Source organism: Cetorhinus maximus, chromosome 1 (genome assembly GCF_964194155.1).
Source record: "Cetorhinus maximus chromosome 1, sCetMax3.hap1.1, whole genome shotgun sequence".
Taxonomy (NCBI): domain Eukaryota; kingdom Metazoa; phylum Chordata; class Chondrichthyes; order Lamniformes; family Cetorhinidae; genus Cetorhinus; species Cetorhinus maximus.
The window spans coordinates 31503699-31526827 of record NC_135879.1 but is presented as its reverse complement, the minus strand read 5'-3'; the positions used below and the strand labels follow the sequence as shown (position 1 = coordinate 31526827).

General features: G+C 44.7%; 1 protein-coding gene across 1 annotated transcript in view; it reads right to left on the bottom strand.

The window, feature by feature from the left end:
* Positions 1–965: 965 nt before the first annotated feature.
* LOC144682214 (uncharacterized) overlaps positions 966–23129 on the bottom strand; it is a 32928-nt gene continuing 10764 nt past the window's right edge. The window contains exons 4-6 of the mRNA XM_078544667.1: positions 15070–15215; positions 1376–1473; positions 966–1264 (exon numbers count right to left, since the gene is read on the bottom strand). Coding sequence (XP_078400793.1) covers positions 1105–1264; positions 1376–1473; positions 15070–15215 — 404 coding nt within the window. The 3' untranslated portion in view covers positions 966–1104. The remainder of the gene's footprint in view (positions 1265–1375; positions 1474–15069; positions 15216–23129) is intronic.

Here is a 23129-nt window from a genome sequence, read left to right as displayed (position 1 = left end):
ACTATCACCGTTGTGCAGTGTGTTTGTTTCAGCCAGGTAGTGAAAAATGTTCTGCAGATGGCACAGCAACTTTCCTGGGCAAGGTGGAAGGTGGTATGGGGTGGAAGTGAACTAGAATCCTTTCAGCTGATCTAACATTGATCCATTTAAGGGGCAACTAGATAAACAGGAGGGTGAAAGGAATATAAAAATATGTTGATTGGGTTAAGCGAAGAAAGGTGGAAGGGTGCTCATTTGGAGCAACACCAACATGGACCTGCTGGGCCAAATGGCCTGTTTTTGTGATGCAAGTACTTGTGGGAGAATCCAAAAATAGAGGCCCATAAGTATTAAAAATCCAACAGGGAAATGTTTTTTTTTAACTCATTGATTACAACTTGGCAGAAATTACCAACTTGGCAGAAAATAGTTTAGGTGCTTCCAGAAAGAAACTAAACATGCACAAGAGAAAAGGGAATATGCTTAAAGGCTGAGATGAGGTAGAAATAACGTGAAGCATAAACACCAGAAGTTGTGCTGAATGGCCTTTTTCTGTATATTCTATGCAATCTAAAAACTAAAGTGCTTTTCACTCTGTCTTTACAAAACATCATGTGACATAGGGTGGTACATGCATAATTATCATATCCAATGCACAGAACAAGGGACCTAATACAGTACCTTGGATGCACTATTGTTTCACTAGATATTGGGAAATAAAAGTGCTAAATGTGAAGTATGCTTACAGGAATGTTTAGAGATGAGAGAATATCTAGCACAGACAAAATTTATAAAAGTTGTCTTTTGGAATAAACAAACTAAGGGAAGGTGAAGTTATCTTGTAATGATAAACCACTAAAACCAGAACTCAGGAGAAAAGTTGCAGTCAGTGAACATTAAAGTGATAAGAATATCTCATATGGTCACAATCCCAAGTGTTATATAAGATTTAAAATTATGAAAATTAATTGCCGCCTTTTATGTATAATGATTTAAGACTCCATTTAGAAATCTAAATTATTCAAGCAGTAAACCTGGAAAACTACAGTTATTTAAAACAACGATGGAGGACATTTGCAGCTTAGGAGAGTGGCATATCCCATTTTTATTCTGCTTTCAGAACTCTTAAATGAAGTCAAATGGGTCATTGAGCTCAGCTGCTGGATCAGGCTTGTGGATGTTCAAGGAAATGTCAGCCAACTTGTGACAATGCAATGATTGATAAGCAGTCAGTTTTCCATAAATTTGTTGCTTTTCAATGTGCTTTAGCCTTTGTTCATGTAACCTAAAAGAAAAATCAGTTAACATTAAACTTGCTATTACATACACTCGGGGAGATCCACAATGGCCATATTTCTTGATACTTCTAGGAAGAGAATGGTTTGTATACAATTACCTTCTTTTCACAACTGAATCTAGCTGTTCTAACTCCCTTGTAACTTCTTGACATTTCATTTTGAGTAGGAACAATGCATCTTCGGCTTTACTTTTAACCTAGAGCAGGTAAAAGCATTGTTTAAATCAGATACGTTTCTAACTGCACACTGATTCCTGTATCTTCATACATACCTCTACCTAAATAGATGTATAGAATTATTAAAATCAATTTTTAAATTCATTTAAATTATTTCCATCCCTAATTGCCCTTGAGAAGGTGGTGGCGAGCTGTCTTAAACTACTGCGGTCCATGTGGTGGAGTTACACCCACAGTGCTGTTAGGGGGAGGGAGTTCCAGGATTTTGACCCAGTGAAGGAATTGCACTGCATTTCCAAGTCAGATTGGAAGACTGATTTTGTTGGTAGTTTTATTCTACAGTAGAATCTAGTCTGTTTCAACAAACTTTTACTATTTGGTTTTGGTATAAAATTGATTTAAGCAGTACATAGTGTACCAGTATTTCCTTCATGTAATATTATAGAAAGCACCTTTCTTTGTAGAACCAATACCAACCCTACATTTTAAATGCAAAACTAAAATGCAGCAAAGCGAGAACCTATGATTTTGGGGAGGGAGGAGAGTGAAAACAGTTCATTACTAGGAAATATAGCATGACCATCTGTTCCTTGCTGTTCTGGTTCCCCCGCCATTTAAAAAATAGACTCCTTGAGCCCTTCACACCAAGCTCACTGGTTTGATGATTGAATTCTGTTGCTTTCATCTTTCTATCACTTGTGGTCTGTTTCAATTGCAGTATATTGTAGGTGTCAATTTTGATAATTTCCCTTGACACATTGTGCTCCTTATGATTACGTATTTATTGGAATTATATTTCAGATATATTTAATTAGTTACTCAAGAGAAAACATTAAATGAAAAGGTGTCCAGGGCAGAGGTGGGAACATGGGTTGAATTTTCAGCATTGAGTTCCTGTCTAAACAGTGGAACCATTAACAGGGTAGGTCAGGAATCCACTGAAATGTGGCATTTTAACTGAGTCATAGTATTAGCATCCTGTTCCCTGACCAATTAAGGAGAGTGGATGGGATGACATGCTGGATCTGTCATTTAAGAACTTCTATTTAATGGTAGGGGTGACAATAATAGCAGGAACTCTTGTAGCAGTTTCCTCTCCAATGTAGGATGGAAGCTACACATTGAAAGGCTGCCCAACTGGTTCTTAGACACAGGTAGAGGTGATGATGAAAGCAGTGAGGGTCAGGAGAGAAGTCCTCTTCCCTGAGGACGAGAGGAGAAAGCAGGCATGGTGGTATTGCTGAGGCTGTCAGTAGCTGAAGTATGTGGATGTGTATGAGGACATAGACAGTGTCATAAAAGGTTTAAAGACCTCTTTAGGCCTAGCAAAGTGATCACAGCAGCAATCACTCTCACCTCCCTAGCATTCTCTGACGCACTTTGCAGTTATACATTCCTTTCTTGCAGCTGCCGCCTCAAATTTCATCTCAATAAACATCACTCACACTCATCTTATTGCCCTTGTACATCCGTTCCTCACAGGCACCCTCCTTCAAGTGTGTTCATTCCATCACACATCACACTCATACCTCTACCTTTTTGCTTTATAAGAACACCCATAACTGCAATTGTCACCCTGACTATTGGAGGGCAACACACTGGGTGGGACCATCATTGGGCATCTATGATGGAGAGAGGGGTGTGAGCCAGGGACAAGGTGAGAGCACTATGATGCACTTCATTTGATCCATAACATTCACTTACGTTGAACTGATGTTCACAATAACCAAACTTGCAAAAAAAATGCATTATGCTGAGCTTGGATTTTTTTTTTAAACTGTCAGACAATAACTTCCCTTTCACTGATACATCCCCAATGGAGAACACAGGACACTCCAAGCTCTGCTCAGCTGAGCCTCAGCTGTCATCCAATAAAAGGGAAATTCCGGAGCAGCAACGGGAAACGTGTGCTTCTGTCAGCGTTTCCATAGGCTGTCTTGGAATGAAATTAGAGGGTTCTATCTCTAGCAGGTGTGTTACAACATCACAGGTATTAGCACTGATATCCATGTCAAGTGGCCACTGTAATGCAAAATTAAACACAGCAGGCCACCAAGTGATTGTTGGTCCAGATCAATGACCTGTAGTTTCTGTTCCATCCTCTAAAGTGACAGAGCCTTGGTGGCGCAACACCTCATTGTGATCAAGTGCTCTCCACTCCTGGCTAGCAATGAAGTGCAGGTGGGCCCTGAGAGGGAAGATGGAGAAAGAGTGCAGGATAATGAGGACTTTTCTCAAAGTGCCCCCACTTTTCAGTCCTTATGTCCTCATATAGAGCCACATGCACCTCCTTCCCCAGTGACTGAATCTGCCCATACACAGGGACAGGTGGGACACTTTAATGAATAGAGCACTTGTTGTGAACTTATCAACTCATGGCCTCTTTGGCCTTTCATTGCATCCCCTATTCACTCTGGACTGTAGCCTTCAAGTGAATGGTTTGATCAAACTTTGAAAAGGAGTGTTAACATGATGTTTGGGTCATTGAATGTTAAAATGACGGTTGATGGGCACAGGACTTTGAGATAACTGCCTGCACAGACACACTATTTTTAAAAGGAAGCATTGCTGGATTTGGTTCTAGGTGCGACAAGTTGCTCAATTATCAGTCGAAGAACATTTAGGGGACAGTGATCATAATAAAAGGTTTAAGTTAGCTATGGAAAAGGATAAAGAGCAATCAAGAGTAAAGGAAATTAATTGGGGAAGGACCAATTTCAATAGGGAGAGAAAAGATCAAGCCCAGGTAAATTGGAATCGCAGATTGGTAGGCAAAATTTTTTTTAAATTAGGAGATGTGTGCCTGAATGGGACCATTGTGGCTTCTCTAGCAGCCAGGTGTGTAGTTACTAAAATAACTGACGCACCAGGCTCTTTAGAGGAGGATGCTAACCACTCTTCACCTTCCTCCTGCTGTAGCTTCACTCCTCTCAGCAGTGCCATGTTATGAAAGACATAACAGACCATGACAATCCTGGAGGCCCTTGCTGAAGTAAACTGAAGAGCACCCTCAGATCTGTCCAGACCCCTGCACTACATCTTGAACAAATCAAATCACCTGCTCTATTATTGCTCTAGTGAGAATAGGGCACCTCTCCTCTGGATCAAAGGCTGGATTCTTGACAGGAGTTATTGGCCAGGTCTTCGGTGAGTAGCCCTTGTCTCCCAGGAGCCAGCCACTGAGGCTGTTTAGTGGACAGCTCGCCTGCAGCAGGAGTGATTGGCAAAGAATGAAAGAATTGTCAGCTCCCTGAAAATCTGGTGCAAACCTTCATGATTACTTTGCTGTGGTCACAAACTAGCTAGACATTAAGGGAGGGCAAGCCCTTCCAATTCATGAAGATGCCTGCCTGAGCTGTAGGCACCTTGATTTATTGCATGCATGTGGCAATCACTCCCTGAACCTGTGGAAATCTAGCCATTGAAATGAAGTGAAATGAGTTCTGGGTTTGAGTGGCCCTATCCATGGCAAGGCTGATGGAATTGATGGACTTGACAAACAGGACATCGATTGCCTGGGTGATACACTTGTGAGCAGCAGACTGGTATCCAGGAGATGTCTCTAGCCAATGCCTGAAAGGACCTGGATGAGATGAAATTCAAGGTTGTGGTAACCTTGATAGCTACTGGCAATACAAATGCATGGTCCCCTGGTCTGCTTAGAACAGGCTTGGCCAACTCCATGTGGCCCCCGAACCGCTTGTTGAAAATGCCGGTAGGACGGCCAGTGAGTTTGAAGATGTCTGCAGGGCCCTACTCCTCCAATCACCACCTGGTTCTCTCCCACATTTGCTGCTGATTGGTTTGCTATTGAACCTATCAGCAGCAAATGTGGGAGAGAAACAGGCTGCAATTGGAGGAACAGTGAACACTGGCAACTCTGGAGCATGCTGGACCTCAGCTCACCATGCACCCCCTCCCCAACCCCCCCTCCAGGCTTATAGTGTTTTGGCATGGTGTCATGAAAGTATAAGAATTATTATAATATTATTGTGATTTATTGTAAAAGTAGGTTAATAGTTTCTTTGTGTGTGTCTGTTTGTGTGGGATTTAATTGAATTGGAGACAGCTAATCTGAAGGCTTTTGATCCATCAAAAGAAGCTAGGTTTTAAATACTAAATACGTAAACGTGGCTGAAGTTTTAGAAGGTGAAGTGAGCAGAATTTGCATTTTTAGATAAGTCAGGGTAATCTGAATTTCAAAGAGATGGTAGGATGTTACACCTAGCCAGAGAAGCTAGGCCAAGCAGTGTGTTTATTTTACCCAAAGGTTACTGATAGTATTAGCACCATGAATAAATTTATATTATGAGAAAGGTAAGTTCCAAAGACATATGGAGACAATGGAATTTGCATTAAAAGGGAGAAACATGTATAAAGGAGAAGAGGCTATGTGTCAGAGGGGAAAGCATTGCAAGATCTACCTGAAGTGTGAAAAGCCTCCAGTACTTGTGCAATAAGCTGCTGTCTACAGAAACCAAAGCTGGGAGTAGCCACTTTGGACTCTACTGTCCAGGATGTTGTGGTGATCTATTTAAAATCCCCCCCCCTCCTTCCAACTTCGCACTAGGAGGAAATAATCACAGATGAGGCATTATTATATGCTGGAAGGGGCAGTTCTGGATTTAGGGAATGAATCTTAGCAGGTGAAAGGGGTATCAGTGGCAGTGATCATAATTCAGTTAAATTTATCAGTTATGGAAAAGGTTAAAGCTAGAAAAGGTTAAAGCTGGACCAAGAATAAAAGTTTCAAATTTTATTAAGCTGAGATGCGATTTACCGTAGTGGACTACAAACAGCTATTTGAAGGTAAATCAGTGTCAGAGCAGTAGGAAAAATTCAAGGAGGAGACAGATGGAGTTCAAAATAAATACATCCCAATAAAGAAGAAAGGTGGGACTCCCAGATCTAGATCCAACTGAGCGTCAAAGAGCATACAGAGTAGGATAAGGCAAAGAGATAAAGGCCTACATAAGAGTGTGCAAAATTAAAGCACATGGGATTGGGGGTAATATATTGGCATTGATTGTGAATTGATCAGCAGACAGAAAACAGAGAGTAGGAATAAATGGGACTTTTTCGGATTGGCAGGCAGCGACTAGTGGCGTACCGCAGGGATCAGTGCTTGGGCCTCAGCTATTCACAATATATATGAATGATTTGGATGAGGGAACCAAATGTAATATTTCCAAGTTTGCTGACAACACGAAACTTGGTGGGAATGTGAGCGACGAGGAGGGTGTTAAGAGGCTTCAAGGCGATTTAGACAGGTTGAGTTAGTGGGCAATGCAGCATAATGTGGATAATTGTGAAGTTATCCACTTTGATAGGAAAAACAGAATGGCAGAGTATTATTTAAAAGGTGATAGATTGGGAAATGTTGGTGTACAAAGGGACCTGTGTGTCCTTGTACACCAATCACTGAAAGCAAGCATGCAGGTGTGGCAAACAGTTAAGAAAGCAAATAGTATGTTGGCCTTCATTGTAAGAGGACTTGAGTACAGGAGCAAGGATGCCTTACTACAATTGTACAGGGCCTTGGTGAGACTACACCTGGAGTATTGTGTTCAGTTTTGGTCTCCTTAGCTAAGAAAGGGTATACTTGCCATTGAGGGAGTGCAGTGAGTTTCACCAGGCTGATTCCTGGGATGGCAGGATTGTCATATGAGGAAAGATTGGGCCGACCAGGCCTCTATTCGCGAGTTTAGAAGAATGAAAGGAGATCTCATTGAAATATATAAAATTCTGACAGGGGTGGACAGACTGGATGCAGGGGTGATATTTCCTCTGGCTGGGGTTTCTAGGACAACGGGTCACAGTCTCAGGATACAGGGTAAATCATTTAGGATTGAGATGGGGAGAAACATTTTCACTCAAAGGGTGGTGAACCTGTGGAATTCTCTACCACAGAAGGCTGTGGAGACCAAGTCATTGAATATATTTAAGAATGAAATAGATAGATTTCTAGACTCTAACGGCATCAAGGGACATGGAGAGAGTGCAGGAGTACAGCGTTGAGGTAAAGGATCAGCCATGATCATATTGAATGGCGGAGCAGGTCCAAAGGACTGAATGACCTACTCCTGCTCCCATTTTCTATGTTTCTATTATTTAAATATCTTATCCAACAGCTGCACAGTTCCACTCTTTCGTCTGAACTTGCTGAGGTGAAACCCATAAGTGTTAGAATGATGTCAGGATCCAAACCTGATGTCACTTTTAGGGATTTAACTCCCTGGAAACCCTCAAACCTGCCTCCTCATGCTTATAGAAATTTCCTCATGCTGGTTCAAGGTACTTCATTCTAAGTGAACTAAATGTCCCCCTCTTTCTCTCCACCTCCATGTAACAAAATACACATGGGGCTGAATTTTCCCAGAATTGCACTAAGTGCAGTAGCGGGCGGGTAAAATGGAGTCCTACCTGCCGATTAAAATGGTGTGTTTTCACGCCATATCTTCCCGAGCCTGCCTCATTATATATTCACTCCCATGAAACACGCCGTTTCCATGGCAGGCGGACCCTCATTCGCCCGCTCACCATCACCCCGCTGTTGCATCACACCGGCTGCCATCTTTAAAAGGCAGCTGCCAGCAAAGCACTTATCATCACCAGCTCACCACCGCTGTCCGAGAGACATGGAATGCAAAGGCAAAAAGACTGCAGCCCCCCCGCCACCAACTTCAACAACAGGCCCCTCGAGCAACTGCTGGATGCCATGGAGGCCCGCCAGGATGTGCTCTGCCCCCGCTTTGGCTGCAGGATGGGTGGCAATGTCACCAACCCAGTTTGGGAGGTGGTGGCAGCGGTGGTCAGCGCCAATGCCCTTCAGAAGAGGACAGCCACTCAGTGCCGCAAAAGGATGAATGATCTCCTCTGTTCTGCCAGGGTAAGTCACTCTGTTCATCACACACCCACAGGGCCCTCACTCACTGCCAGGTCAAGGGACATCACCATTCATTCTTTCAAACATACCATCATTGTCCTCATCCCGTCCATGGGACCACTCACCACCCACACGGGCCAGGCATACTTATCATCTGGCCTGGCAGGCGTCCTGATACACTCTCCCCATCTCTATACATGCAGGACAAACTGGCTCACAACAGGAGGGAAAGGCTGCAGACAGGTGGAGGGATGCCGGAATTCAAAGTTCATCACAGAATTTGAAAACAGAGCAATCCAGCTGGCCAGCGATGACCAGGACCGGTCTTGTGCTGACAGTGAGGTCGGCACTGCTCTACCAAGTGAGGATCCAGCAGTGCAACATCCATCAGATAACCATGCTGTGAGTGATGTGTTCTCTTTCACAGGCCACTGCCAATGAACTAATTATCTCCCCTTGCTTTTGCAGGCACATCTGGGAAGCAGCAGACAAAGTCCATGATCCAGAGCCTCCAAGCAAGCTCCGAAGAAACCTCCGAAGAGGAATCTGAAGGCACCCTCCCTGAAGTCCCATCACAGCGCCCACCCACACCCTCCACCAGCACAGAGACACATACCTCGGTGGGACCTAGCTTTAGAGTAGCCTCGGGACCACAATCTGGTGAGTACATCGCACTTTCTGATCCACAGCAGGCAGAGGCAGGGACTTCCCAGGCCCCCGGCACTCGGAGCACTGCTGGAGGCCAGAACATTGCTGAGTCCGAGTCAGATGATGAGCCTCTGAACTCAGTCATGTCTCAGTTGCTGGAGCTGCAAAGGCAAGCTCGGGAACATCAGGAAGGGATGGCCGCTGCACTCTTCAGATTGCAAGGCATGATGGAGGAATCCATCTGTCTTCAGGCTGAGGTGATAGCGGTGCATTGTAACGCACCAAGGTCAACACTGGCAGGATGGCGGTCGCCATGGAGACCTTGGTCCAGGACATCACTCCTGCACTGCTGCGCGGGCTTAACTCAATCACTGATGCCATAGTTGGCCTCCAACAGTGTGTACGCGAGAGGGGTGCCGGGCAGTTCGATCTCACTCCAGCTACCCCTTCCGCTCACAGGGTCAGCCAGGGGCCCTCAGGCACCCACAGGGAGGGGGATCAGTAGGTGCACCTTCCTGGGCCATCTACTCAGGTGAGTCTGAGAGTGACTCCCCTCTTCCTGTGACCTCCACAGATCCACCTTCACAGGCCGAGGAAGGTGCCACTGCTACACAGCAGGACCCCAAAAGCAGGCCAGGGCCCTCCAAGTATTTGCCCTCCAGAGGACGCCCACCAAAGTCCTCACAGACAGCAGGCTGCCTCCCCTCCGCTGTGGATGTCTGGGGAGCACCAAGATGTAGCGCCAGGGTTAGGACAGTTAAGGAGAATTAGTTGCATAGCCTGGGAGTAGGTGTTAATCACTTGTATATAATGTTAACTATTGTAAATAAACTCCCAAGAAAGTCTCCTTGTCTATGACTCCTTGTTCTGATGAGCAGTGTTCTTGCCACTCAGATGTGAAACCTTTCTGCACAAGATAAAAGGCAGGTATCTCAGTCCAGGGCCTCTTCCCTGTGCTCTGTGCAGCTTTCAGACCACAGTGATGGTCCAGCCTCACACTCACTGGAAACATTACTGATGCCTGCACCTCGGTGGTGCTGGTCATTCCTGCCAGAATGTAGTGGGCAGTCACCACAGAGTTCTCTCATTCTCTCTGTGTGCTCTCAGCACCTTTAAGGTAGGGTTGGCCCCCATCACGCCAGCATCTGCGACCAGTGATGCAGTGCACCAGCTCTTGAAGGGCTGAGGTGCTGATGTCGGACATAGCATCAGATGCATCTAAAGTTTCATGGCTGCGTCTCAGATGGCCCTGATCATGGAGCGCAAGCAAGCTGCCCTAGGTCAGACAGTCTCAGAGGCCATGGAGTGTCCTCACTGCATGTTGTCATCATCCTCCTGCGATCGAGCGACTATTAGGGCCTCCACTGCATCTCCATGACAAGAGCATTCTCTCAGTGGGTATTGGCACTGAGATAAGCCAGACTGGAGTCAAACGTTCATAGCTGCGATGTGAGGATCTATGGGGACACCTCACTGCATGTTGTTATCATCCTCCACAAATCTGGCAGCTATGAGGGCCTCCCGAGTGCACCTGTCCCGTCTAGCCAGTGAGACAGCCTCTTCCCCATCATCATCACCGCAAAGGACTCTCTCACCCTCATCCCCGTCAGCGTCCTCCTCATCGGAGAAGACATGCAGCTCCTCCATGTCCTCTCAGCCAGCTCCTCACCCTGTTGTAGCGCCAGGTTGTAAAGGGCGCAGCAGACGATGACAATGCATTACACCCTCTGCGGACTGTATTGCAGGGATCCACCAGACCAGTCCAGGCACCGGAACCACATTCCGATGGACTGCTCCACCAAGTTGCAAGCTGTAGCATGAGCCTCATCTCTGTTGATCTCTGCAGTCTGAGGCTGCCACACGGGTGTCATCAGCCAAAGCCTCTGCGGGTAGCCTTGTCCCCAAGGAGCCAACACTTCAACATCTGTGGACCCTGGAAGACTGCAGGGATCTGCAAGCAACTCACACTACCAGGAAACCGTGCACATATCTGCAGGATGCGTTTCTGGTGGTCGCATACCAGCTGCACATTCAGTGAATGGAAGCCCTTGCAGTTGATGAAGTCCACTGAGTGTCCCCTCCATGTCCCCTTGGTGCCAAGTAAGTGGCAGATGTGAGCCACCAGGTCCCTAGACATGCGCAGTCGTCGGCGACACTGGTTCTCAGTCATCTGCAGGAATGGCAGGCGGTGTCTATTGACCCTGGGTATCGCTAGGCGCCGACCAGCCATAGCTCACTGTCGCTCCTGGGCAGCGTGTGCAGGAGCCCCTGCTGCCCCTTCTTCATGAGGTTGCTGCTCCTGCCTTTGTGCAGCCAGGTGCCTCAGTCACTCTCTCCTCTATCTTCTACGGTTTCTGTAGGCCATCAGGCATACAGCTAGATCACTAGGATCTATGATCCTTTCGTGATCCTCCTGCAGCATGAAAGAGAAGGAGACGTGGTTATCATGGCTGCACTTAGCACCTTTCCTGGCCCTGTGTGACCGCCCCTTAATGCTTCCCAGAGAGTGCTTGTCACCCCTCAGATGGCCAGAGATGAGTGCGCTGCATGGCTGCCCTGTCAACCTGTGACATGGGGGACACTGGTCCAAACCAGGATGCTAAGATTGCAAGGGGCTGTGAGCACCTCCAGCAGTGATTGCTACATGGAAAGCATTGGCGAAGAGATTGTACAACGTGTGCAGTCCAATTGCTCTGCAGTCCAATAAAGTGATGGGGTAAGGTATGGAGCGCTTGGTGGCCCTTTGGTGCCTCCGCAATCCATGAGTGGGCAGGCTAGGAGCCTGACTCCAATCATATCACTATGGCTGCACCTGCTCTGTCTTAGTTGCAGAGGCATGGTCAGTTTATACAGGTGTCCTGAATGCAATGCCATTTCCCTCGCTTACCCTGCCCCTCCTGCTCCCCATCTCAATTGCCTGTGCGCGGGATGCAACGCCAGGGCAGCACTTGACCCCTGCCCCAACCGCCCTCAGCAGTCGCCTCCAAGGCTGGCCAGCACTTGCCCCCAGACACCCCTCACCCGTCGCCTCCAAGTCTAGCCAGCACTTGCCCCCAGACACTCCCATCCCTCAGCAGTCACCTGTGGGTCCAGGCATCAGTTTACACCGCCCCTGAGGCCTGTAAACAATGGGCGAGCTGTGGAGAACGCTGCTGCTCACTCACTTCAGTTCCCCCAAAGTGAAGGCCACCGTGCACGTCGCCTGCTTGCTGTTGTAAAACACCTCGCTGTTCTTTCCTGCCAACATGGACGGAAGATACGGCGGGGTTTCAAGAGCCTGGTGGGATGGCCTTTTAATTATATGCTAATGTATTACAATTAGCTCCCCGTTGATGGATGGCAGGAAATGCGGCCCACCATTGGCGGGCTGAGTGGAAGATCGTGACCTGCCTTCACGCCGTCGCGAAGTGGGTCCTGCCATATTTTCCACGCATGCCACCTATCACACCCGTCGCCAGCAGACTCAGAAAATTCTGCCCATGATATCTTGTTGTGAAATGTGACAGGATTAATGAATGACCTGAGAGTGAAGGCACCCTTAGGTAGCAACGACCACAATATGATTGAATTTTACATCCAGTTTAAAAGGGAAAAGAGTGGGTCCAAGACTAGTATTTTAAACTTAAATAAGGGAAACTATGTGGGCATGAAAGCTGAGTTAGCTTAAGGGAAGTGGGATACTAGGCTAGGAAATAGATCAATAGAGAAGCAGTAGCAGACATTTAAGGGGGTATTTCAGAATACTCAGAATAAGTATATTCTTACTGTAAAGAAAAATTCTAAAGGGAGGACTCACCATCCGTGGTTAACTAAAGAAGTTAAGGAATGTATCAGACTTAAGGAAAATGCATATAACTGCGTAAAGATGAATGGCAAGTCAGATGATTGGTCAGAATATAAAAAGCAGCAGAGAATGACTAAAAAGTTAATCAAGAGTAAGAAATAAGGGAATGAGAAGAAGCTAGCTAGAAATGTAAAAATGGATAGCAAGAGTTTCTATAAGTATTTAAAAAGGAAAAAAGTAAAGTGAGTGCTGGTCCTGTAGAGAGTGACGATGGGGGGTTAATAGAAGATAAAAAGGAAATGGTGAAAGAAATTAACAAATATTTTGCTTCTGTCTTCAGTATAGAGGATACAAGAAACATTCCAGTAATAGTAGTAAATCACTAGGTGGAAGGGAGAGGGAAATTTGGTGAAACTACAATCACTAGGGAAGCAGTACTGAGCAAACTGATGGAGCTACCGGCTGACAAGTCTCCGGGTCCAGAACTCCTGAATCTTTAAAGAAGGGTCATACAGACTCAAAACATTAGCTCTGTTTCTCTCTCCACATATGCTGTCAGACCTGCTGAGTTTTTCCAGCATTTTCTGTTTTTATTTCAGATTTCCAGCATCTGCAGTATTTTGTTTTTTCTCTGGGTCCTGAAGGGCTTCATCCTAGCGTCTTAAAAGAAGTGGCTAATGAGTAGATGTTTTGGTGTTAATCTTCCAAAATTCTCTAGATTCTAGAAAGGTTCCATCAGACTGGAGAGTAGCAAATATAACCCCTCTATTCAAGAAGGGAGGGAGGCAGAAAACAGGAAACTATAGACCAGTTAGCTTGACAACTGTCGTGGGGAAGGTGTCAGAATCGATCATTGAAGAGGTTATAGCTGGGCACTTGGAAAAACTCAAGGTATCAGGAAGAGTCAGCATGGCTTTGTGATAAGGAAATCATATTTAACCAATTTATTGGAGTTCTTTGAAGGAGTAACATGCACTGTGGACAAAGGGGAACCTGTAGACATGCTGTACTTGGATTTCCAGAAGGCATTTGATAAGATGCCAACATCTAAGGTTATTGTCGAAAATAAATGGTCGTGGTGTAGGGGGTTGCATATTAGCATGGATAGAAGATTGGCTGGCTGGAAGAAAACAGAGAGTATGCATAAATGGGTCTTTTTCTGATTGTCAGGATGTAACAAGCAGAGTACCGCAGGGGTCTGTGCTGAGGCCTCAACTTTTTACAATTTATATCAATGACCTACATGAGGGGAGTGAAGGCATGGTAGGTAAACTTGCAGATGACACAAAGATAAGTAGGAAAGTACATTGTGAAGAGGACATAAGGAGTTTGCAGATGGATATAGATAGGTTCATGAGTGGGCAAAATTATGGCAGATGGAGTAAATTGTGGGAAAATGTGAAGTTGTTCACTTTGGCAAGAAGAATAAAAAAGCAGATTATTAGTTAAATGGAGAGTGACTGCAGGGAGATCTAGGTGTCCTAGTGCATGAGTCACAAAAAGTTAGTATGCGGTTATAGCAAGTATTTAAGGCGGCTAATGGAATGCTATCCTTCATTACAAGAGGAATTGAACATAATAGTAAGGATGTTATGTTTCAGTTATACAGGGCACTGGTGAGACCACATCTCGAATATTGTTTGCAGTTCAGGTCTCCATATTTAAGGAAGGACGTAAATGTGTTGGAGGCGGTTCAGGGGAAGTTTACGATACCTGGAATGAACCTGACACCTGGAATGAACAGATTGTCTTATGAGGAAAGGTTAGACAGACTGGGCTTGTTTCCACTGGAGTTTAGATGAGTGAGGGGTGACTTGATCGAAGTATATAAGATCCTGAACGGTGTTGACAAAGTGGACATGGAAAGGATATTTCCTCTTGTGGGTGAGTCCAGAACTAGGAGGCACTATTTTAAAATTAGGGTTTGCCATTTTAGAACAGAGATGAAAAGAAATTTTCTCTCTTGAGGGTTGTGCAACTTTGAAACTCTCCACCTCAGAAGGCGGTAGAGGTGGGGTCATTGAATATTTTTAAGGCAGAGATAGATAGATTCTTGTTAGGAAAGGGGATCAAAGGTTATCGGGGGTAGATGGGAATATGGAATTCGAAACACAAACTGATCAGCCATTATCTTAATGAATGGTGGAGCAGGCTTGAGGGGCTGAATAGCCTACTTCTGCTCCTATTTCGTATGTTCTCCAGCGTACCTGGCTACTGCCATAATTTCAATAATAGACATGAATTTTCAGGTCATGTTTAATACTGTAATTAAATTATGTTCAAAACATTCACACTTACCTTTTCATTTGTTCTATTGTCACTTTGCAGACTCTGCCTCGACTCCCTGCTAATTACTACGCCTGGAAGCTGTTTTTCTAACCGTTCCTGATCTTTTTCTGATGTTATGCTGTGAATATTCCATAGTTCACTTTGGCCAAAAATACCTGCAGGAAAAATGCATTTTTGTTTATTTTTTAGGGTAGTATAATCCAAACAGCAGCCTCATTTTCGGCATTACTGTCCAGACAGGAGAGGGGGTGCAAAATTAATCTTTCTTCACGTGAATGTGTGATGCACTATCAATGTAAGGTGCCTGACTTAGAAACCTAATTAATAACCAACAAACCTGAAGTGTCAGTTTAGTTTACTTGGTAGCACTCTAAGTCAGATTCATAATGTGAACAAATAATGTAGGTGAGCATGATTACAATACTGTCCTTTGGTTTAAATTAAATTGAGGTCCTATTTGGGTGAACAATTGACCCAAATTGTTCACCCAATGACATTATTTTGAATAACGAAATACTGACAGCCTGGCCAAAACTCCCAGCATCAATCACTGAAACTAAATTCAGTCAGTTCATTACTGTTATAAAAGCAAAATATTGCAGATGCTGGAAATCTGAACTAAAAGCAGAAAATGCTGGAAATAATCAGCAGATCAGACAGCAGCAGTATAGAGAAACAGAATAAATGTTTCAGGAAATGTTAACTGTGTTTCTCCACAGATGCTGCCTGATCTGCTGAGCATTTTCTATTTTTAGTTCATTAATTTTTATGGTTTCTTACTCTGACACTATAGCGAGTTTTAACTATGTCACAACAATCATTTCACTTGGGTTTGTTGTGTAGAGTCAATACATAAATGCAAGTTTTTCTTTTTGCTCATTGCAAATGAGTTGACAGTTTGAAGAAGCCATAAATATGAGGCTGTATCTGTGGAACAGATGATGGAAGGATGCCAATCTCTGAAATGCTGTAATTTCCCCTTGCAGATGAATGGAATTAACTTTGGAGGTTGTGTGTTTTTTTGTATTTCTTCCCTTTTCAAAAAGTTGTTTTCCTTTACCCCGTACAAAGTAGCATTTTCATCTCCCACAACACTTTCTCTTAAGGGACCTTCTAAGTGATGGTTAATTTAATATCATTCTGGGCAATTTTGTCTTAGGTCCATAACAACTTGCATTTATATAGTGCATTTAATGTAGTAAAACATCCCATGGCTCTTCCCAGAAGCAAGATCAGAGTTTGGCACCAAGTCACATAAGGAGATATATAAGGCAAGTGACCAAAGGTTTGGTTAAATAGGTAGGTTTTAAGGACATACTTAAAGGAGGAGAAAGGTGGATGGAGAGGTCTAAGGATGGTAGCAGTTTAGGCAGCTGAACGTAATGGTAGGGCAATGAAAATTGTGGATGTACAAAAGGCCATATTGGAAGAATGCAGGGATTTTAGAGGGTTGTAGGGCTGGAGCAGCTTATAGAAAAAGGGAGGGGCAAGGGCATTGGGAGATTGGAAAACTAGGAAAATGTTTAAATTGAGGCAATGTCAGACTGGAAGCCAATGTAGATCAGCAAACACAGGGGCAATGGGTAAATGGCACATGGGGTGAGTTAGAATATAGTTATCAGAGTTTTGGAACAGCTCATCAATGGAGGATACCAGATGGGAGACCAGTCATTAAAGCAATGGAATAATTGAGCCTGGAGTTAACAAAAGCATGGATACGGATTTGAACAGTAAATAATTCCATTCCTTTTTGTTACGTTTGAGTTTCAGATCAAAGGGGAACCTTAAACTAAGGAGAGAATTTCATCAAGGTTCAATCTGTGGCACATCCCAGAAATGAAAATAAATTCAGGGTGATTTTTCTTCTCCTCTTTTTCTCTATCTTTGTCATCTGCAGATTTAACCATTGTGCTTTTAACTCACAACTCCAGATCATTTATAAAAGATATTAAACAAAAGAGATCCGAAAATAGACATTGGTGGGATCTCACTGCGAACATTCTTCCAAGCTGATGACAATCTTTGTATCACTAATCTCTGGATTCTACAGCAACTCATGTCAATTGTAATATATTTTCACTGATTTCCGCTTTCTTTATTTTCAGCATTTCCAGAAGCAATGTATTAAATACCTTATTGAAATCCAAGTACACCACATCCATTGTCTTACCCTATCAAGCTTATCACACACACACAAAGAAAATCAGTAAATTAGATAGCAAGATCTCCCTTCATGAATCCATATCGGATATACAAAAGAATTGGATATAGTAGTCCAGGAGGAACACTGCAAGATATTGGATGGTTTAGTCATAAAGAGAAAGGAAGTACTCGAAGGGTTGAAATCCTTGAAAGTTGATAAGTCATCAGGGCCAGATGGATTGTTTCCAAGGTTGCTGAAGGAAGTCAGGGAGGAGACAGCAGATGCTCTGAGGATGATTTTCCAATCTTCACTAGATAGAGGGGAGGTACTGGAGGACCGGAGAAATGCAAACATAGTTCCATTGTTTAAATAGGGATCAAAGGAAATGCCAAACAATTATAGGCCAGTTAGTCTTCCATCGGTAGTGAACAAATTAGTAGAATCAATCCTGAGAGATAGGATTAACTGTCATGTGGAAAGGCATGGACTAGTCAGCGATGGTCAGCATGGATTTGTTAAAGGAAGGTCTTGCCTCACAAATTTGATTGAATTCTTTGAGGAAGTGACAAGAAGGGTTGATGAAGGTAGTGCAGTGGATGCTGTGTACATGGATTTAAGCAAGGCATTTGACAAGGTCCCACATGGCAGATTGGTCAGGAAAGTAAAAGCCCATGGGATTCAGGGTAATGTGGCAAACTTGATAAAAGGTTGGCTTTGTAACAGGAAACAAAGGGTAATGGTCGATGGATGCCCTTGCGAATGGAAAGTTGTCTCAAGTGGTGTTCCACAGGGCTCGGTGTCGGGACCCTTGCTGTTTGTGTTATATATTAACAATTTGGACGTGAACGTGGGGGGCACGATTGGGAAATTTGCAGGTGACACAAAGATTGGCCGAGTAGTGGATAGTGTAGAAGATAGCCATAATCTCCAAAACAATATAGATGGGTAGGTGGAGTGGGCGGTAAAGTGGCAGATGGATTTTAACATAGAGAAGTGTGAGGTCATACATTTAGGGAGGTCAAACAGTTACAGGGATTACACAATAAATGGGAATATACTAAGAGGGGTAGGTGAAATGAGAGATCTTGGCGTACAAGTACACAGGTCCCTGAAGGCAGCAGTTCAAGTAGACAAGGTTGAAAAGAAGGTATACGGAATGCTCTCCTTCATTGGCAGAGGTATAGGATATAAAAGTAAGGATATAATGTTGGAATTGTATAAAACACTGGTGAGGCCACAACTGGAGTATTGTGTGCAGTTCTGGTCACCACATTACAGGAAGGACGTAATAGCTCTGGAGAGAGTGCAGAGGAGGTTTACAAGAATGTTGCCAGGGTTAGAAAAGTGTAGCTACAAGGAGAGATTGGATAGGTTGGGGTTATTTTCCTTAGAACAAAGGGGGCTGATAGGTGACTTGATTGAGGTGTACAAAATTATGAGAGGAATAGATAGAGTGGACAGGATAAAATTGTTTCCCTTGGTGGGGAATTCTAGAACCAGGGGACATAGATTCAAGATAAGTGGCTGTAGGTGTAGAGGGGACATGAGGAAGAACTTTTTTACGTAGCGGGTAGTGGGTGTCTGGAATTCACTACCCGAGTTAGTGGTAGAGGTAGAAACTCTGAACTCTATTAAAAAATACCTGGATCTGCACCTTAAGCGCTGTAAGCTGCAGGGCTATGGGCCGTGTGCAGGAAGGTGGGATTAGAAAGGACAACTGGGTGTCATCGGGCTGGCACGGACAAGATGGGCCGAATGGCCTCCTTCTGTGCTGTAACTTTTCTATGGTTCTATCATTTATGATTTTTATCCAGATGCTTCATGATCTTAACTTTAATGAGGGTTTGTAGAACTTTATCTAAAATAGATGAAAACTCTCTGCTCTAGTTTACTGGGTCACTTATGCTACCTTTCTAAAAAAAAAAGTGACATCTGCTTTCCTCCAGTACTCAGTGATTTCCGGAAGGTTTGTGCTGGAGTTCCTAGAAATTCCTCCTTTATTTCTTTAAGATACGTTGGATACACCTTATATGGCTCCTGAGATGCATTCCCATTATTTTTCCTTGCTGGCCCAAATGAATGTCAAACATACTTTGCTGCATGTTCAGAAGTTGCCAGCAGAAGCCTTCATATCCTTTGCAAGGTACTCCCACAGCACTGTTAGGTAGGGAGTTCCAGGATCTTGGCCCATCAACAACAAAGGAATGGTGATATATTGCCACATCAGGATGGTGCGTGACTTGAGGGAATTTGAAGATGATGGTGTTTCCATGCACCTGCTGCTCTTGTTCTTCTAGGTGGTATCAGAGAAGCCTTAAGGGAGTTGCTGTAGTACATCTTGTCAATGGTACACATTGTAGCAATGGTGCCACTGGGTGAAATAAGTGAATATTTAAGATAATGGATGGGGTACTAATCAAGCACCCCATCCTTGTCTTCGCTTCAATAGTCCAGCCAACACTTTCTATGAACTGATATAAGATCCTCCACACAAAATAATCTGGGGCACAGAGTACCCAAAGTAAACAATAAACCCCTTATATTGAAGATAAGTACACTGAATATAGTGTGTCATTTTAGCCTTTGACTCTCTTTGTGTGCAGGCAAATGGTGCTGTTACAGGCCCAACATCTAAGGCCATAAACTATGTCGTGTAGACACTGTTATAATGTAGGAAACACAACATACTCTCACAAACAACAATGTGATAATGGCCAGATAATTTTTTTTTACTGATGTCGATTGAGGGAATAACATTGACCAGGACACCAGGGAGAACTCCCCTGCTCTTCTTCGAAATAGTGGCATGGATCTTTTACATTTACCTGAGCAAGCAGATGGATCTTGGTTTAACATCTCATTTGAAGGAAGGTACCTCTGACAACGCAGCACTCCCTCAGTACTGCACTTGAGTGTCAGCCTTGATTTTTGTGCTCAAGCATTGGAGTGGGAATTGAACCCAGACCTTGTGACTCAGAGGCAAGAGTGCTACCAACCCTACCAGAAAATTTTTACATTATTCTGCGTTCAACAGTGTTCATATGTGCTCATTTATGATCATCTGCATTCAAAAGCGATCATTTAGTCATCATTTGACATCAAATAGCAGTTAAATTGGTGATCAACTAACAAAATGAAATCATACAAAACTCAAACAATATCATCTGCAATCATCTAGCGTCATTTAAATGCTCAGAAGGTATTCAACTAACATCAACAGCGATCAAGGAGCCTGTCCTTAAGGAAAAACTCTAAGTTCTGCAATCATGGCAAAATTGACTAAGGCTGGGATTTTCCGTGCCCACAGGCGTCAGGCATGTTCAGTGGTGTGAGCGGACAATATGGCAAGAAGGTCAAAAATCGGTTTCACAACGTCGCGAAACCAGTTTGCGATCATCTGCTCCACCCACCGATGGTGGGCTGCATCCCCACCATTGGACGTCAGGAACCTCTTTATAGTACATCAGCATATCATTATAAGGCCAGCCCACCGGACTCATCCCCTCCTGCTGGATTGTCCACCCAGGTCGGCAGGAAAACACACCGACGTGTTTCACAACAGCATATATAAGGCGTGCACTTGACGGGCTGCACTTCACTCGGGACTTCGGGGTTTGCTTGCTTACCTTGCTTCAGCCAGCACTCACAGTCATCTGCGCCAGGCTTCACAGACAGCACCACATCACTTTTAGTGGAGCTCATGGGTAGGTCTCTACCTACCAGGTCAGCCATATGTAGATGGCTTTTCAATGGCTGCAGGGCAAGGTCCTGCTGGGGAAAGGGAGAAGTGGCCTCTGGCAAGGGAAGAGGCAGTGGAACAAGAGTTGTACTGGGGAAGGAGGGTATCCCAGGATGTGTGTAGGGGCACATGTTGATCTATGCAAGTGGCCTCAAGATGGTGAGGGCTGAAGAGGCAGTCTCCAGAGGAGATGAGGGGATGTGTGTGAGAATGGGTGGTGGTGTCCCTTGAGCTGGCAGTAAACGAGATGCCAGTGAATGTATGATGGGCTTGAGTGTGTGAGTTTAGAGTGATGAGATGGTTGCCATACCCTGGCTGCACGAATGAGATTATTCATCCTCTATCTGCATTGTATGGAGGAACAGTGCATTAAATAAATTTAGGCAAATTTTCCAAACACAGTTTCAGGTGGTCCCTTAACATATGCACAGAGGCATTAATGACCCATTATACCTATTACCATTATCAGCCGACTTTCATCCTCAGTCCCCACCCTCCCCACTCCTGCATCCTCTAACCTTTATTTTCTACTGTCTCATCTCATGATTGGGTGCGTTCCCTGAATGAAAATCCATTTGAGGTGCATGTACATTGTCTCATTTTAAAACATTTTTGAGCAGAAAGTTGCAAGAATTACTTAAGTGTCAATACTAATTTGAGATTCGCAAGTGTTGCAATGTATACCTCATCTTAATTGGCTCTTGAGAATAAACTTGGTATTTATGTGAACTAATACAATTACAATATTCTACATCATAAAAACAATAAAAAGTTTATTTCATGATCTCAATCACAGACTTTGTTTTGTTTTATTCCATTATTCATTAGAATTGTATTTACCCTTGCATCCACCAGGCATTTTGCAAATTTCTCTGGGCTCTACAGCCTGGTCAACTAGATGCCCTGCTCCCAGCCCTGTCCCGGATTGCAGCATCTCCCTGCCACCCCTTCCCCTACTACCATATTGCAGCACCTCCCTCCCTCATCTGCCCCTATCCTTGGATTGGAGTACGTCCCTACTCCCCACCCCAACCGCCCAGATTGCAGCACCTTCCCCCACTTTCCTCCCCCGCGCAGCAACTTTCTCTGTGCTGGCGAGGTGTTCTGAGGGCGTGGCCGGAACTGGATGTGACGGAGTAAGGTCGGGGTGGCAGGTGGCAGAAACAGGTGGTGTTTGGGGTTGGGGTAATTGGGGTGGGGGAAAGAGTCTGACTATGTCGGAGCGCTGGCCACCATGATTGGAAGTGGAGGGGTAGGGACACCACTTCCAGGGGGGTCTGATTTATCTGGAGAGGAGGGGGATCTCAGCCGGCAGCGTCACTCAGGCCTGACTCGGGGGCAGGAGGGTAGGCCCTAGACTGAGGGGCCGGGCCAGGCCTTTTAGGCCCAAGACTGGACAGGAGTTGGGGAGGTCAGGCACACAGTCCAATGCAAGTATGTTTCCAACAGGCCTGAGGGGGAGGGGAGGGTTCTAGGCCAGCTTGAGGGCTTCCGGCAGGGACAGAGGGGGGCCGGGGGAGAATTAGAAGTGGGGGGGGGTGGCGGGGAGGAGGCGAACGCCAGCACCTCAACCCCGCTCTTCCAGCGAGGCATCCCTCATTTTTTCTCCAGAATTGGCAGAGTCTGGAAACCCTGGCGGAATTGGCAACAGCAGCAGAGGTGGTGGCAGAAACAGTGATAAAGTAGGCAACTGCAGCAGAAACAGCAGCAGAGGCAGCGGCAGCAAAAGCAGTGGAGGAGACAAATCCTCACTCGGCCGTGGAAAATCTGATAAAGTCTCCTCTAAGACTCCTACAACAATGCAATCCCAAACTAACTCGCCTTTCAGAGCTCCATATTCACAATTCTCAGCTAGTTGATATAAATCATTAATGAGGGAATCTACACTCTCTCCTGGTCTTTGGGGACATCTATTAAACTTTGCTCCTTGGATAATGGTGAAACATCTGAGGCTGAAAAATGTGTCAAAATTTCTTATCGCCTCTTTGTATGTTGCTGTCTGTTCATTTGTGCCTTGTCTGACCATTACATTGTCTGTCTGAACTACTGCCTACGGCATAGAGAAAGATGCTGACCTGCTCCTTGCTAGTCTTCTCTACCAGTCCTGAAGCTGTTCTGTATCTGATAAAGCTACCACACCAGTTCTGTCACTTCTTAGCTTGATCTGGGCCTTCCATGTGGTCAAAG